At 38.5% G+C, this 18,211-nt stretch overlaps 1 protein-coding gene across 1 annotated transcript in view; it reads right to left on the reverse strand.

Moving 5' to 3' along the window:
- The window catches only part of XPO1 (exportin 1), a 64,047-nt gene that overhangs the window by 44,845 nt on the left and 991 nt on the right, over positions 1–18,211 (reverse strand). The window contains exons 2-4 of the mRNA XM_011941837.1: positions 14,544–14,675; positions 7,312–7,413; positions 3,244–3,316 (exon numbers count right to left, since the gene is read on the reverse strand). Coding sequence (XP_011797227.1) covers positions 3,244–3,316; positions 7,312–7,413; positions 14,544–14,669 — 301 coding nt within the window. The 5' untranslated portion in view covers positions 14,670–14,675. The remainder of the gene's footprint in view (positions 1–3,243; positions 3,317–7,311; positions 7,414–14,543; positions 14,676–18,211) is intronic.

An 18,211-nucleotide genomic window follows, 5' to 3' on the forward strand; every position in this document is an offset into this window, starting at 1 on the left:
TTAAAAAAAAATCGTATGCTTGGTAGGGCACCATGGCTCACGCCTATAATCCTAGCACTTTGGGAGGCCAAGTGGGAGGATCACAAGGTCAGGAGATCGAGATCACCCTGGCTAACATGGTGAAACCCCATCTCTACTACTACTTAAAAAAAAACAAAAAACAAAAAACAATTAGCCGGGTGTGATGGTGGGTGCCTATAGCCCCAGCTACTCAGGAGGCAGGAGAATGGCGTGAACCCGGGAGGCGGAGCTTGCAGTGAGCCGAGATCAGGCCACTGCACTCTAGCCTGGGCGACAGAGTGAGACTCCGTCTCAAAAATTAAAAAAACAAATAAATTTTAAAAAATTAACATATGCTGTGGAAAAGAACCTAAAAGCAGATACAAGAAATTCTAGATCGGAAAAACAAACAAACAAACAAACAAAAAAACGCAGGAATCTAGTTTTGGCGTACTCTTATGCAGTGAAACCTTTCCTTCCTTTAAAATACACCAGGCACTTCTTTCCCATCATGTGAACGAAACTTGGCTTAAAAGGCCGGACTTAGACATCATTCTGTTCCTTTAGCTTGTGAAGCACTCATTATATACACCTAATTTACTGATTTATGATTCCTCTTTTATATGTGTTTTGTCTTTCCTAATTGTAACTATGACATACAGCACTTTGATGTACAAGTATTTTTATAACCTTAATATTTAGTAGTCATTGGTACAAAGGAAATGCACAATATGTACCCCAGGTAAACAAATACATATGCTATGGTAGTTGGACAAAGGGTATAGCTATAGCTAACAAGCAAGAAGAATAATACCTTTAGAACACAGGACACTTACGGACAAAGGAAATAAAATATTTTAAAACTAATTTATTTAATTTCCAATACCAAAGGTACTTAAAGATGAAGGAAAATTAATGTTCAGAAGTTATAGTGTATTTTGTGAAATAAATCTTCAGGTTACAGAAGCCTCCCAGTTAAAATTAAAAAGCTAATCATGTTGACTAGGTGTGGGTGGCTCATGCTTACAATCCCAGCACTCTGGCAGGCCAAGGTGGGAGGATTGCTCAAGCCTATCAGCCAGCAGCATGGGCAACACAGCGAGACCCTATCCCTACAAAACATTGGAAAAAAAAAAAAAATTTAGTAGGGCATGCCTGTGTTCCCAGCTACTTGGGAAGCTGAGGTGGGAGGATTGCTTAACCCCAGCTATTTGAAGCTGCAGAGATGGTGCCAATGTACTCCAGCCTGGGGAATAGACTTAGAACCTGTCTCAACAAAAAAGAAAGAAAGAAAGAAAAATTTTTTAAATTACTTTTTTCTATAACAAATGTAACTATGATGTTGATAAACTAGTATAATCATATATATTTCAAACCTGGAAAAAATCTTCCAGAACAATCAAATGTGATAAAAAACAGAGACGGAGATTTAAGAACAAAATGAGGATTTAAAATTATACAGCAGTAAAATGGAACAGAAGAAGAACACTTTTTGGTGGTATGGCAGACCATGGCCGAAATTAAATCTGGGGCTCGTAACACATGAGTAAAACAATAAATAGTAGTAAAGAAACAAAGAATGACTACACTAAAGATCCCTGAAGAATAGAGATAAAGTATTTAGGACTTACTTGGACCACATAGTCAAATTGTGCTTATTAATTTCTCAGTCCATCACAGAACATGATCTAAAAGTTTCAAACCATAATTAAACATTTAAAAAAATGAGAACCTCTTTTAGGGCACACTATTTGCTCCTGCACTATCACTCTTAATCTATGATTTATGATGTATTAAAGATATTGCCATTGATTATCCTTAATATTCTTAAAAAAAGATACTGGCATTAAAATTTCATCATATTCAACTCTAAATGTGCTCAAACTTTGTCAAGGTTTAAGTCAGATTAAATAAGTAAATCCACGTCACTATTCTACCATAATGATGATAAGAGAATACAGGTGACGGAAATACTTACAGACAAGTAATCAAAGAAATGAGACGTATTTTAAATGAAAATACCACTAGAAGTATCATGTGCCCCATAATAAAGTCAAGAAAAAATTTCTATTTTTCAGAGATAAACAAAGAAATAGAGTAGGTAAAAAGGCAGTGTATCGTAACTGAAATTAGCTATACCAAAGAATCCTAAGAAACTAACCTTGCCTCAAGTTTCTCAAAATATTACTACATTCCTCAAGGTACCACAGACAGAAAAGTTAAATTAATTAACAGGTATCACTACACCTTCATTTTCTGATCTTTCTTCCTTTCACAAGCCAACCTCTAACAAGGCATCCCCAGAACCACAAAAGGTAAAACAGCTTTGTGATTTTTAGTACTTGGCTTTTCCATCCCTGGGTTAACCATATATATATATTTATTTATTTTTGAGACGGAATTTTGCTCGTTGCCCAGGCTAGAGTACAGTGGCACAATGATGGCTCACTGCAGTCTCAACCTCTCCTGGCTCAAGGGATCCTCCTACCTCACCCCACTGATATCCCTGTTCCCCACCACCTGCACCACAACACCTGGCTAATTTTTAAATTTTTCATAAACACAGGGTCTCGCTATGTTACCCAGGATGGTCTCAAACTTCTGGTCTTAAATGACCCTCCCACCTCAGCCTCACAAAGTCCTGGGATTACAGGCTTCAGCCACTGTGCCGGGCCCATATTTTATTTCTATGTTTGTTTTTTTTGGAGACAGGGTCTTACTCTTGTCATCCAGGCTGGAGTGCAGTGGCAGGATCATGGCCCACTGCAGCTCACTGCAGTCTCGACCTTTTGAGCTCAAGCAACGCTCCCACATACCTGGGACCACAGGCATGCGCACCACCATACCCAGAAAATTTTTTACATTTTTGTCCAGACGAGGTCTCGTTATGCTGCCTAGGCTGGTCTGGAACTCCTGGGCTCAAGCAATCCACTTACCTCAGCCTCCTGAAGTGCTGGGATTACAGGCGTGAGCCATTGTGCCATAGTCCATATTTTTAACTAGAATATTTATAGTCAAGAATTTAACAGTCCAGTCTCCTCTTTCTCCCAAAAGATAACCTATAAGTGGCCTTCCTGTACCCACCAACACAAACAGAACCTGCTTTGCTTCATGATAAAAGCAATAAGCTCCATTAGAGCAAAATATACTAAATATTCATTATATGCCCCCTCAAACAACTATAATAAAAATGCCAGGAATAACAAAATTCTCAATTTATAATTCTTTAATATGTTTTCCTACCTTCACACTGGTTCCTTGGAAGAATCTTCCACCTTGTTTTTATCACATTTTCCAAAATTTGTAGTCCATAATACTGAAAATTGGAGAATAGAAGCATGTGAATATATTGCTATATAGGACTGGCAACTCTCAGGATTCACAAATGGACAGACATTCACACATTTACATCTAAAGTTTCAAAAACATTATGCTACCAAGTTTAATTACATATATTAAACAAGTATCTATTCACCCATATACTGAGTTTTCATGCATTTTCCTCATTTTATTGTTTACTACTCTATATAACGTCCTGCTGTTTATACATGCTCACACCAGGAGGAAGAACCAAATAAAAAGCCCTTTAGCAGCCAAATAGGCTTAACTGTCGAAGGAAAAGTAGCAGCCAGATACGAATTCACAGCATAAATGACTGCTCATAGGCTCACGTACTTTAACACGAACAGGCTCCTAAGAATTTAGTAGTTTGGATGCTATCAAGCTTCCTACCATCCTCTAGGAGTTATAAGCTTTTGGCCAAATATTAAAGTATTGTCACAAATACTTTCTATAAAAAGTGTTTACAAGCATCACTGGTGTGTTACTTAAGGAGCAGCAAGACAACCCATGGGTTTATTTTATATTTTAACCCCACCCTTATAGTTGCTATTTCTACTAATTTAAAGATAAACTTTTGTGCACAGTCAAAATAATCACAAATGCATGTTGCAATCTGTATCTACCTTTCAGGTATTTCTTCCTAAATACTGAAAGTTATAACTAGAAGTATAAAAAATTAAAAAACAGAGATACCACTTTCAAGCCATTTTGTCCCTCCTGCTGATTACTCACTCTAAATAGTCAACAACATTTATAATAATTTATAAAGCTCCAGGAGTTACTACCTGAATTACTATGACCAATTAGTGTGGATAGGCAGGAGGAAGAAAAGGGACAAAACTGTTGTGGTACATTTCAACTGAGAGAATTAGGGAAGAATCAGCTATAATACCTGAAAGGTAAACTCATTCATATATAGACATATAACCTCAGATTGCAAGTTTTGGCTGAGAATAAGAGTTCATCTTTAAAATGGTTAGTCATTACACAATAAAATAGGAGCATTAGTATTTCAACCAAAGGGATCATGTGAATGCTCATTTTATCCAAAGCACAATATAGACTGTCCCAAACTACATTGTGCTCAAACAGTGAATGTTTTTGCTGTTTTCTTTCATTTTAACATTTCATACTTTTCAGGAAAATTTTGCCATTTCAACTAAAGTACTACATTTGCAGAACATTCCTTAAAAACTTTCAAAATCAAAACAAGGCCAAAGCAAAATTCTAAAATTACAAATTTGATGCTATTACAATGTTTCATAATCAGCAGTAAATAGTGATTTTTCTAACCTGTTCATTTTTAAAAACACATCTATTTATTATGTCTAGGTCTGAGAAATATGTAAATAAGCAAAAAAAGAGAATTTTCCAAATGCCTGAAGTTCTTAATTAGCTTTTAAAAACATACTACCCTAAACAATTTTATAGGCACAAAATCAGATTGTCAAGACTCAATAAGTCAAAGTAACGCACTGCTTACAACGTATCCTCTTGCCAAAAATCAATTAAAAAGCCTTTAAAACACTAAGAAACAAAACCCACCATATAGTTAGAAATAAAAATCTTAAAGATAACTTCATCTTATTTTTTTTTTTTTGAGACGGAGTCTCGCTCTGTCGCCCAAGCTGGAGGGCAGTGGCTGGATCTCATCTCACTGCAAGCTCCGCCCCCCGGGTTTACGCCATTCTCCTGCCTCAGCCTCCCAAGTAGCTGGGACTACAGGCACCCGCCACCTCGCCCGGCTAGTTTTTTGTATTTTTTAGTAGAGACGGGGTTTCACCGTATTAGCCAGGATAGTCTCGATCTCCTGACCTCATGATCTGCCCGTCTTGGCCTCCCAAAGTGCTGGGATTACAGGCTTGAGCCACCGCGCCCGGCCGACTTCATCTTATTTAACCAAACTTTTTGTTTACATATTTATTGGAAAGACACTGTCACCTAAAGTTACTATTTACTAACCTGTAGTTATTTTCTACAACTGTATAAAGGTAGCATAAGCTTGATGAAGATACAATTCATATTTCATCTTTCTGCCAAGTTGAAGCAGGGAGCCCAATAAAAGCTTTGCCCAGGTTAGGTCAGAGGAATACATCTGTTACCATAATATCCTAAAATCCAATCTCTCCCAGACATAAAGACTTGGCCTATGAAACTGAAACAAAGAAAACTTACATTCCTTTGAAAAAATGTTATTTGGCGCCAGGCAAAGTGGCCCTCGTCTGTAATCCCAACACTCTGGGGAGGCCAAGGTGGGAGGGCCAGGAGCTTAAGATCAGCCTGAGCAACACAGGGAGACCCCGCCTCTATAAAAAAATTGGTAAGTTAGCGAGGCATGGTGGCACGCACCTGTAGCCCTAGCTACTCAGAAAGCTAGGCAGAATGTCACTTAAGCCCAGGAGTTTGAGGTTACGGTGAGCTATAATCACACGACTACACTCCAGCCTAGCCAACAGAGGTCATGTCTCTTCAAAGAATTTTTTTTGTTTTTTAGTATTTTTGCTCAAAATCTGAAGTGACAGTCAAATCTGAAAGCAAATGATAAATCCCTACGATCCAAACATTCTAAAGAATTATACTTTTGCATTACATCTCAGAACTTGAGAAATCCACTGCTGAGTTATGAAGATGAGGGACAGATAACAGCAAAGACTAAATGAAAAGATAAATGCATGAAATGATCCCTATGGTAGAAATTTCTACTGAGCCCTTAGAAATACTTATTTTATGCATTGAATTCCCCTTTCCCCTCCCACCGCCCATGAAACAAAAACAATTGATGAACAGAATTCAGTTAAAGGGAATCAAAAGGGTAGACCTTGTGGAGGCCTGCCGTCAAAGCCTAGCTGTGTCAGTTGCACAGGAAGACACCCCTTTTCTTCCTATTACAAGCAATCAACATAATGGAACATTATGATTAATATCAGGTAGTGTTAACATCTTTAAAGAAAAAAAAATGATTGCATAAAAGCCAAATGTCATAGTGCATAAATTTAGCACCAAATCATTTGTAATTTATGTAAATTGAAGAATTCTTTACCTGTTGCTTTCTTTCTGTTCCTCTAATCATCTCATTTTTCACAAGACAAATTTGAGTTTTTAAAAATACTGTTGATAAATCAACTTAAACATTAGTAATGTCTGTCAGTATAAAAAGCAAAATTTACCAGGCAAGCAAACAGGCAAACACTGTTATGTTACTTAAGGTTAGCACTTTGAGGAAGTTCTGGACTGTATTTTTGACCTAAAATTTACAAGTTGTCAAAACTAATTAATATTTTAAAACTGTTAATTAACAAAGTCTGGTTTCAGAAACAGATGTGAATATGGCTATCTTCTGTTTTAACACAATGTATATCAAGTGGAAACCTTTCGTGTATTAAACAGAATGCCATAGTATTTTATTACTTTAAGGCAGTTTAAAGAGAAGCGTGAATCATCAAGCCTAAAACAGACAAAACACATTTTGATCAACCCTTCTGTTCAAACTTAAAAAAGGACCCGAATTATAACATTTTCCATTGTAAATAAAAACTGAGTGCTGTCCCATTAGAAGCCCAATGCCATGGAGTAGGGTTTTAAGCTGTCCACACAACTTGGTGTCAGAGGTGCCTGGCCTGTATTATATTGATTACTTGCCCAAAATAATTCCTTAATGTTATGTTTCATCTCTGAATAACATTCAGAATTTATGCTACTTAGACCTGTATACATATTCTAAAAAGAAAAAAACAAAATCAGACAACCAAAAAAGCCACCTTGCATACTAGTCCCATTACAAAACTTCATTCATAATTCTTAGGACTATTTGCAAGAATTAATTATATGCTTAAGACTAAATTTTGAAACAAATTAACAATATAAAATGATTTGAGATAACAAATGCTAATACTAAAAATGAGATACCTTCCTCAAAGTTTATGACTGGAAGAAAAGAAATAACAGATTTTAAAACCACCACTTGCTTACTTTCGTATTCATATTCTGAGAAAATTCCAAAATTGTGTCGACTCTGGTCCAAGCATCAGGATGCTCCTTTAAATGTGTCAGTACTTCTTGAGCCATTCTTTGCTAAAATATTATAAAAAAAAAAATTAAGCTAACGTGTTCTTTTGAATCATTCATTAAAATGAAAACTACTGAGCAAGGCACAAATTCTAATTGGACAGAGATTCTATCATCAATGTTCAGAAATATTCAAAAATCAGACTTTACAGAAATAGAAAAAATTATTTAAATATGACTCCTAATCTTTTTTCTTCTTTTTTGAGACAGTCTTGCTCTATTGCCCAGGCTGGACTGCAGTGATGCGATCTCAGCTCACTGCAACCTCTGCCTCCTGGGTTCAAGTGATTCTCCTGCCTCAGCCTCCCGAGTAGCTAGGATTACAGGCGGGTGCCGCCACAGCCGGCTAATTTTTGTATTTTTAGTAGAGCTGGGGTTTCACCATGTTGGCCAGGCTGGTCTTGAACTCCTGACCTCAGGTGATCTCCCTGCCTCGGCCTCCCAAAGTGCTGCGATTACAGGAGTGAGCCACTATGCCCAGCCAACTCCTTATCTTTAAAGGTGCAAATATTTTACTTTTTTGAAACAGAGTAACATTTTTGGGAGTAAATTTGGTTTATTTTTTAGTCTCAAAACTGCACTGGATTTCAGCCAAAGATCTATTCTGAAGCAAATGAGTTATCAGCATTTAAATCAACCAAAAACAACATAAAATTCTTATCTAGGCCAGCTGCAGTGGTTCCTGCCTGTAATCTCAATACTTTGGGAGACTGAGGCAGGAGGATCACTAGAGGTCAGAAGTTCAAGACCAGCTGGCCAGCCTTGGTGACAGGCAATGTAACGAGGCCATGACTCTCCAAAAATAAAAAAAAAAAAGCTGCGCATGGTGGCTTGCACCTGTAGTCCTAGCTACGCAGGAGGCTGAGGTGGGAGGATCACTTGAGCCCTGGAAATCAAGGCTGCACTGAGCTATGATGGTGCCACTGCACTTCAGCCTGTTGACAGAGCAGAGACTCTGCCTCTAGAAAAACAAAAAAAATCACATCTACTTAGATAAGTTATGTAATGTAGCAGGACACTCCACTTTACAAGAGTTACCAAGAGCTCTCTAACTACAAAAATACATTTCATGGAAAGACTACTGAAAACTAGGTCTAAGTAAGACCACAAATCCCAAATACTTACATACCCTTTGACCTCTTTAAAAAGGGCTCTTAAAATTTATTGTAACCATCCTTTCTCCATTTTGAAATTTCACCAATTTCATATATAAAATATTTGTTTTGGAAACTACTTCTGTTTTTATTTTCATATTTTTAACATACAAACCCAGAAATACTCATCTGTGTAGCCATCACCTTGTGCTTGTATCAGTTTTTCTTTGAACATAAAATAACTAAAGTTTATGAAAGTCATCTTTGTGCCTTTCCCTCCTGCCATTTCCTTCCTTTGTTCCTTCTTCTCTCTCTCTCTCTCTTTTTTTTTTAGTTAGAGTCTCACTCTGTCACCGAGGCTGGAGTGCAATGGCAGGATCTCGACTCACTGCAACCTCCACCTCCGGGGTTCAATTCTCCTGCCTCAGCCTCTCGAGTAGCTGGGACTACAGGCACGTGCCACCACGCCTGGCTAATTTTTGTATTTTCAGTAGAGATAGGGTTTCACCCTGTTGGCCAGGCTGGTCTCAAACTCCTCACCTCGTGATCCGCCTGCCTCAGCCTCCCAAAGTGCTGGGAGTACACCTTTGTTCCTTCTTTAAAAAGTAATGGCTTTCATGAACTTGGTTTGTCTTTTTCTGTCCTCATTTTCATGGCATGTGTGTAAATTTCACGAATAGGGTTGTATGGCTACCAAATTTTATGCTTATACTCAAAAAATCTTTCAGGCTGGGCACAGTGGCTCCCTGCACTTTGGGAGGCCGAGGTGGGCGGATCATGAGGTCAGGAGTTCGAGACCAGGCTGACCAATATGGCGAAACCCCATCTCTACTAAAAATACAAAAATTAGCTGGGCATGGTGGCGTGCCCTATAGTCCCAGCTACTCGGGAGGCTGAGGCAGGAGAATCGCTTCAACCCGGGAGCGGAGGTTGCAGTGAGCCAAGATTGCCCCAGTGCACTACAACCTGGGTGACTGAGACTCCCTCTCCAAAAAAAAACTTTTCTGCAATTAGTTTTTCCATTTTACAGTTTTTAAGATCCAGCCATGTCAACATTTTATATAGTTTTTTCATTTCAGTAAGTTTTTCATACAACATTAACGTATTTTTACCAAACAGCTTTTAATTCTACTGACAAAAAAAGCAATGGTTTAATCCTTTTCACTTTTATATCTTTAAAAGTTTTTTTTATAACTCAATTAGATCCTTCCTATTACCTATTTCTATTAAAAGTTGTAAGCAAAAAGTTTGGGCCAGGTGTGGTGGCTCATGTCTGTAATCCCAGGAGTTCAAGATCAGCTTGGGAAACAAAGAAAAATTAATAATGAGCCAGGTGTGGTGGGACATGCACTTATGGTCCCAGCTACTCAGGAGGCTGAGGTGGGAAGATTGAGCCTGGGAGGTCAAGGCTGCAGTGAACTGTGATCATGCCATTGTGCTCCAGCCTGTATGACAGAGCAAGAAAAAGGTTTGATGACTTTAAAATCTGTCAATTACCTTTCTCTTATACTTTACTTTATCATGGGTTTAATTATGTGGTTATAAACAACAAAGCATCAAAAACAGGGTAGGAAGCACTCTGAACAATCATTTCCAACAAAGATACCTTATAATCTTTAGCTTGGCTTTTATTCTAGTCTTTTTTAAAAAAAATCGTATGCTTGGTAGGGCACCATGGCTCACGCCTATAATCCTAGCACTTTGGGAGGCCAAGTGGGAGGATCACAAGGTCAGGAGTTCAAGACCAGCCTGGCCAACATGGTGAAACCCTATCTCTACTAAAAATTCAAAAATTAGCTGGGTATGGTGGGGCGTGCCTGTAATCCCAGTTACTCGGGAGGCTAGGCAGGAGAACTGCTTGAATTAGGACCCGGAAGGCGGAGGTTGTGGTGAGCTGAGATCACACCACTGCACTCCAGCCTGGGCTACAGAGTAAGATTCTGTCTCATTAAAAAAAAGAAAGAGAGAGAGAAATCATATGCTTATGCTGGCGTTGATGCTTTATTTTAACCACGATCTTTTCCTCAGGTAGAGTAAACATAATACCACATTCATGACTATCCCATACATCAATCAGCAAAACACACTGCTATACACTCAATAACTTATATGGTTGTTCTCTATCCAGAAACCCACCAGAACCACTGTGGTCACCTGAAAAGATCAGATGCCTGCTTCCATTGTGAGTCTGTGGTTAGAAGAGTTAATGTATTTTAAAATACAATTATACACATTTTTATTTGATTTCATTAAAGGACTGATGGTATAATGTGTCATATGAGAAATTATAGAAGGCAGAAAGAATAATGATGTGAATTATCTAGGGCCAAAGCACATTTTAGCAGTGTTTTGACCTTCTCCCTGAGAATATCTAGCTAGATAACGTTATCTAACTAGAGGAAAAGTTGTATTAAAGATCCTCACACAGTAAAAGTTACTTGGTCATGTTGCCGTTTTGTCAGATGCTTTGAAGTGATAAGCATTCTACACAGAATCAGAAACTTCCCACACTATCACCACTCACTTCAATCTCTACATAAATCATGTTCTTTCCTGTTAGTTGTAATTTTACTCTCCGACGTTACTTCTAGTATTTGCATTCTAATGTATTCTAATCCCACCATTCTTACATAATGTTCTTTATAAACTTAAAACCCCAGCAGGGGTTTAAAAAAAGACACAAAAGCAAACTAAAGAGAAAGAAAACCTAGCATCTCCCTTGTGCTACTAACTGAATGGTTAAAGTATTTTAGTTGCTAAGCAATAGAGTTCAATATCTTTAACAGAACACAATATTGGAGACAACATCCAACTCTTCCTGTATCTTTTTTCTAGGTGTCTACTTGACTAAAAATAGAAAAATACTTATAACAGAGAGTAGTCCTAATGTAACAGTGCTAAATAGCCTACTATACTAACCATGTATGCAAAAGTTGTCTACAGATTAAAAGTCACCCTTGTAAATAATTTCTTCCCGGCCGGGCGCGGTGGCTCAAGCCTGTAATCCCAGCACTTTGGGAGGCCGAGACGGGCGGATCACGAGGTCAGGAGATCGAGACCATCCTGGCTAACACGGTGAAACCTCGTCTCTACTAAAAAATACAAAAAACTAGCCGGGCGAGGTGGCGGGCGCCTGTAGTCCCAGCTACTTGGGAGGCTGAGGCAGGAGAATGGCGTAAACCCGGGAGGGGGAGCTTGCAGTGAGCTGAGATCCAGCCACTGCACTCCAGCCCGGGCGACAGAGCAAGACTCCGTCTCAAAAAAAAAAAAAAAAAAATAATAATAATAATAATTTCTTCCCCTCCCCAAGTTACACATTCCTTTTTTTTTAAAAAAAAAGGCTACCTACAGCTTTCTTCCAAGTTGACTTTAGAAGCTTAATTAGTATAATAAATTTTTCTTGTCATTATTAGCGCACGATATTTTATGAGTAGAAATTTTTTTTTTTTAAATTTCAAGCAATGAGTATCACATATGCTAAATCATTTTCATTATACTGCTAAATGTACCCTTTAAACAGAGTGCCTTCTACCTACCAAGCACTGTTATAGGTGCTTTATAAACCTCATCATTACTAACCCTCCAATCTCTTGTAGGGCAGGTCACATTTGTACATGGGACTTAAGCAATGACTAGAGAGAGCTTCCAGGAAACAAATTAAGACATCTAACACTAAAAACATGTTTTCCACCACAGCAGCTCTCTGCTACTACTCCTTTTCCTTTGAAGTAAGACCCTCAAGGAGGTGGTAAACAAAAAGTAGACTGAACTAACAACACAGGACTTTTAGAGACCAAAGGGACTCCTTAACCAGCTTTAACCTCTAAATCTGTTTCTTCATTTATAATACAAGTTTGCTAGTTATTTTTACGCAACTGATTTTGTCACATGATCTATTAACTACTGCAGACAAAATCCTTTTACTTTGGTAAAGTTAACCTATTGTCCTTATAAACAAAAAAAAATTTAGAAACACTTTTCTTAATCTTTTTATTAAGAACTCAATTTTAACACAAACCATTAAATTTCTTAATACTATGAAACATTATTAAAAGCAGTATTACTGTAATATATTCCCAATTATAAAAATTACCACTAATTCTGTTATAAGCCATGAAGAACACTGCTCTGTTGGTTTATTTATCATACCTTTAGATGCAGTGAACTAGCTTAGTGCAAAGATTAAATAGTATTAATAGCTAAATCTATGCGGAAAAAATTAAATGCCTTTTTCCCCAATGGCTACAGACCTGTGCTTCTAACATTATATTCAAAATTGAACCCAACCTTACTTTCATAGCTTCCTCCAAAAGCAGCTGTTTTCTATGCATCCATGCTAGAAGAAATGAAGCTTAAAGCTTCATGTTGAATGTACAGCATGAGTAACAACTAAATGACAGGGATAATAAATACTGATGGATAATTTTTTCAAGAATGCTTTTGGAGATAAAGTACTGATCAAAACGCCCTAAGAGTATAAACCCGGACTAACAAGCTTACACAATCACTACACAGTAATGTTTTCTGTTTTTAGAGCTTCCACAGCCCTTTTTCAAGTTTCCACTACAGTGAAAGCAGTATTGTTAGATTTTACAAGGGAATGGAAACATTTATACATGATGCTTTTTGGACTACCTATAAAAGATAGCACTATATCCATCTTACATGTTTTCAAAAAGTGTAATGGCACTCAGTTTCTTAATTATGCAAATACAAATATCTTGACAATATAAGTAACCTCATATCTACTAGCTGAACACTCATCTAACCAGAAATCTACTGTTCTGGCAACAAAACTACCTTAAAAGATTTCTGGACAGGCGTGGTGGCTCATGCCTGTAATATCCACACTTTGGGAGGGCAAGGCAGGCGGATCACGAGGTCAGGAGACGGAGATCATCCTGGTCAATACGAAACCCATCTCTACCAAAATACAAAAAATTAGCTGGGCGTGGTAGTGCGCCGGTAGTCCCAGCTACTCGGGAGGCTGAGGCAGGAGAATTGCTTGAATCTGGGAAGCGGAGGTTGTAGTGAGCCAAGATTGTGCCACTGCACTCAAGCCTGGTGACAGTACAAGACTCCATCTCAAAAAAAAAAAAAAAAAAGGATTTCTGACCCAACTACAGAACTTTTTACTCATTCAAAAACATGTTTGGGCTGGCTCAAGGTGGCTCATGCCTGTAATCCCAGCACTTTGGGAGGCCGAGGCAGGTGGATCACCTGAGGTCAGGAGTACCAAGACCAGCCTGGCCAACATGGTGAAACCCCGTCTCTACCAAAAATACAAAAATTAGCCAGGCACAGTGGTGTGCGTCTGTAATCCCAGCTACCAGGGAGGCTGAAGCAAGACAATCACTTGAACCCAGGAGGCAGGGGTTGCAGTGAGCCGAGATCATGCCACTGCACTCCTGCCTGGGACATAGAACAAGACTCTGTCTCAAAAAAAAAAAAAGTTTGGCCCCACAAGTAAAAAATCCAGTTTTTTTTTATTGTGACACATACAATTTAAAATTTTACACACTATTTCTGTTTCACCTTTTAGTTGGGTTCAAAAAAGCCAAAAACTTAAACTGATTAAAGCATGGTTTATGTTCAAGATAATTCCCTACATTAACAGTACCACTTAGAAAAGTGCACAAAATTCAACATAAAAATACTTGGTATTCCTGTTTTTAATTAAACAAACATATCTGTGAAGTACTTCTGTAAATGTTTTAAAAGTAGAAGAATCATATTAGCTCCAAACATATTAAGTATATATAAAAGTACAGAGAACCTTTAATACCTACAAAGTATTTAATAACATTCGGCTCTTAAGGACAGAATAAGTATAATAGTATTCCAAAACAACCCAATGTAACCATATCAAATATTATGCAATTTTTTTCTCCAAACTAATTCTCATTATGGTTAATATAGAAATCCAAATTACCGCAAACTATGGAATACCTTTTTTAAAGGTGATAATTTAAAATTTTATTCTAAACCCAACAACTCTGTTACACTGTCAAAATGTTATAAAGTTTTCGTTGGCTACTTTACCTGGGCTCCTTCTCCATGGTATAAGCAATTCACCACATTATCTAATAAGTTGATATCCAGTTTTTGGCTGAAATCGAGCAGCTGACGAGCTGCATGGTCTGCTAACATTGTCATAATTGCTGGCATAGATTACTGAAAATAAAGAAAAAACATTGAAGCTGCCTATGAAGTTTTGGAATTATCAAAAACTTCCTACAAGTTATTTTACTTCAACCATGTTATTACAAATATTTTAATGAATACTTTAGAGACTTTAATTACAAAAAACTGAGATAGTAAAAGTAACAGAAGCTGAAATTACTTAGCTATTTGATAATTACATAAATTATTATGGTCCATTCAACTTTTCTAGTGTTTTGTTTATACACCACAAAGACTTTCCTATTCTACTAACATTTTTACAGTATGCTAACCTATTATTTAAATGCATCCACTATTAGGATTTTATGGTCCTAAAACGTGATACAGTTCACTATCTTGATGTTGAAACTTCTTAAGCAAGTAGGATTAAGTTCAAGTGAATGTGTTTTTCTTCTCTTCCCAACTAGGGTCTTCTGGATAACTCAGTAAAAGCTCACTTCACATTATCTTAACTTTATAAAAATAATTCTATAAAGACAGAATGGGCTGAGCGCAGTGGCTCACACCTGCAATCCCAGCACTTTGGGAGGCCGAGGTGGGCGGATCACTTGAGGTCAAGAATTCCAGACCAACCTGGCCAACAATGGCAAAACCCCATCTCTACTAAAAATACAAAAATTAGTCAGGCGTGGAGGCAGGCGCCTGTAATCCCAGCTACTCGGGAGGCTGAGGCAGGAGAACTGCTTGAACCCAGGAGACGGAGGTTGCAGTGAGCCAAGATGCGCCACCCCACTCCAGCCTGGGCAACAGAATTGAGACTCCATCTCAAAAACAAACAAACAAAAAAAGACAGAATGACGTTAAAAATCAAAATGTGGATATACAGTAATTCCTATTGTCTACAGCAATGGTTAGCAGGAACCACAAGTCTAATATATCTTGGTATAAATCCCCTTAGCCTCTACAGAAATAACTTAGTTTCTACACTCAAACCATTCAAATTGTTTCAACCCTCAATGAATTGGGGGATTGAAATTACATCTACAAACATATTTACTGAATATATAATCTAGGAAAAAAAACTTTACGGGCAATATGCCTAACAAGATTGTTTAAATTCCAGGTATTCATTGGCAAGTTAAAAGCTGTAAAAACCTGCCCATTCCCAAATAAAAAAGAATTCTAAGAGAAAAATGAGCTACTTCACCAAAATATATACTGGTTAAAACCTACTAGTTCATATGCAATGCTATCCTTTTAAGAGGATTCTACTCTAAGATGCTGGCACACATCCACCTTTTTGTTGCCCAGAATTATAAAAAATATCTTTCCTCTGCTTTTCTTCAAAGCCAATGCCACTCACACCTAACTGGTTAAGTCAGTAGTCCTTAACCTATTTGGGGGTCTAAGATGCCTGAGACTCTGAGGAACTAATAGCTCTAACCCAGTTTTTAAAAACTCATGATTTTGTATACAATTATAGAGGATTCAGGACATCCTGAAAGCCATCCATGGCACCCCTGGTTTAGTGTATTTAGAACTAACAAGGTAAGATCTCCACTTCTTCCCATTTTAGGAACTTTCGTGGACCAGAAAATGAGTAGCTAATTTCTTTACATTGTACTTGGACGAACTAGCTTGGCAGGGGGGAAAAAAGGCGTTAATTCCTGGCTATTTTATAACAGCTTAAAAATGTCCATAACAATAATGGCAGCAATTTCAATGTTAATGCAAATGTCTTATTTAAATATAATGTCTGTTACAACAGATTAGAACTCCAAAAAATGAGTCACCTATGACTGACATGATGTAAAAATAATGTGAAACTCAAGAAATTAGGAGTTCAAGAATTGGCCCATTATTGACAAAACTGATGAGACTTCAAAATATTTTGTAGTAGGCATGAAACTTTTTTAAACAGCAAGATACTTGTTACACACCACAAAAAAACCCTTAAGATCGAAAAACTGAGAGGAAATATATATTCCACAAATGAATGTGTAAACTCTCCACCTTCAACTACCATAAAATTTAAAAGATCAGAACAATCTTAATTATTTGAGGCTTAAAAGCAATGTCCACAAAGCATCAAGATCTACGTATCAAAAGTTTTCAAATATTTCGGTTAAATATTGAACAAACTTTTCACCTATTTACTCCTACAATAGTTTAATGCCAAAACAAGAAAGGATTAAGAAAACGACTCTTCCAAGTTTCACTTTCAAATACACTGTCCTTATAGAATTCTCCGAACTAGACTGATGTGAAAAACGAGATTTAGAATAGAAGGATTTAAATACAGTAGTTTGCCATCCTTAGAACTAGCGGCTGTCTTCGAAATGACCTACCTATTCTTGAACTGTACATAGTACAGAAATGGCGGCTTTGTGGTCAATGCCAAGCACATTTAGTACCCCAAATCAAGCCGCTTCCAAAACATTCTTTCCACTAACAGCAGCGTCCCACACTTAAGATATACAATCAGACAGCAAACAAGTCATAGAGGGAGAAGTATAACCACGAACGCTCATTCCCGTTGGGCTCTTCAATCCTAAAATCCACTCACTGGATAATATACACTAGGGATTATCCAGCTTAATGGATAATGTTGTGACTCTACAAGTGACCCCCAATGCCAGTTCCTATCCAAAACCCAGGAAATCATAACCGTTGCTTAATAACTTCACACTAGGTGAAAAAAAAACAAGTCGCTACAAGGCGAAAGACCGACTGCTCCTTAGGTGTGTGGGCAACCGCCTGCTTCATTCAGGAGAAACACACCTCACTAGGGCCCGCCCTCCCCCCTGGCTTCCCACCCGAACCGATTTGCAGCCCTTCTAACTATAGCACACGGGAGCACGCACTCACCCCGCCCATACTCGGAGGAGGCATTTAGACCAGGCGCCTTAAGTTCAACGCCCCTTTCTCTATGCAGCATGGCCTAGGCGTGATCAGAGGAGGTCCGGGCTGAGCCAGTACTGAATGCTTCCTCTACTACAACACTTCCTCCCACCCAACCCAAACTCAGACATCGGAATGAAGGAGAATCAGGGCATCCTCCACTGTACGAGGTCAGCAGTAAATGGTTTAACCAACTTATCACACTCAAACCCCTGAAAAGGAACTACAAGACGGAATCCCATGTGCAGGCCCCTGAAAAATTCATCTTTCCTACTTCACATGCCACTCTGCAAAAAACCGGAGAGCTTTCGAGTTTCCTTGCTGGAGGAACAGGGAGTCGGCAGCCCCTCCCTCCCCCATCCCAAGCTCTCCACCGAGGGGGCCACGTGATGCAGGCGGACGTTTCAATGCTGCTGCACTAAATATTTCTGGAAACTTCCACTCCTAATAATTTACAGAGATGTTCCTGAAATCACCCCAACTTCTCCCCAGCCCGTGGGGCTGGGGAAGCCCTTCCACCCCGCGCGTGGCCCCGCTTCACTATCACGCTCCTCGCCTTCCTCCACCGCCACCCGCACACGCGAATGACCCAGCAAGCGCTCCCCTCCCGCGGCCGCCTCCCCGCCTCCATCCCCCAGCGGCAAAAGCGGCTCCATTCAATCGCAGGCTCCGCTGTGGGCCCGGCG

This window comes from Colobus angolensis, unplaced genomic scaffold (genome assembly GCF_000951035.1).
Source record: "Colobus angolensis palliatus isolate OR3802 unplaced genomic scaffold, Cang.pa_1.0 Scaffold201, whole genome shotgun sequence".
Taxonomy (NCBI): Eukaryota; Metazoa; Chordata; class Mammalia; order Primates; family Cercopithecidae; genus Colobus; species Colobus angolensis.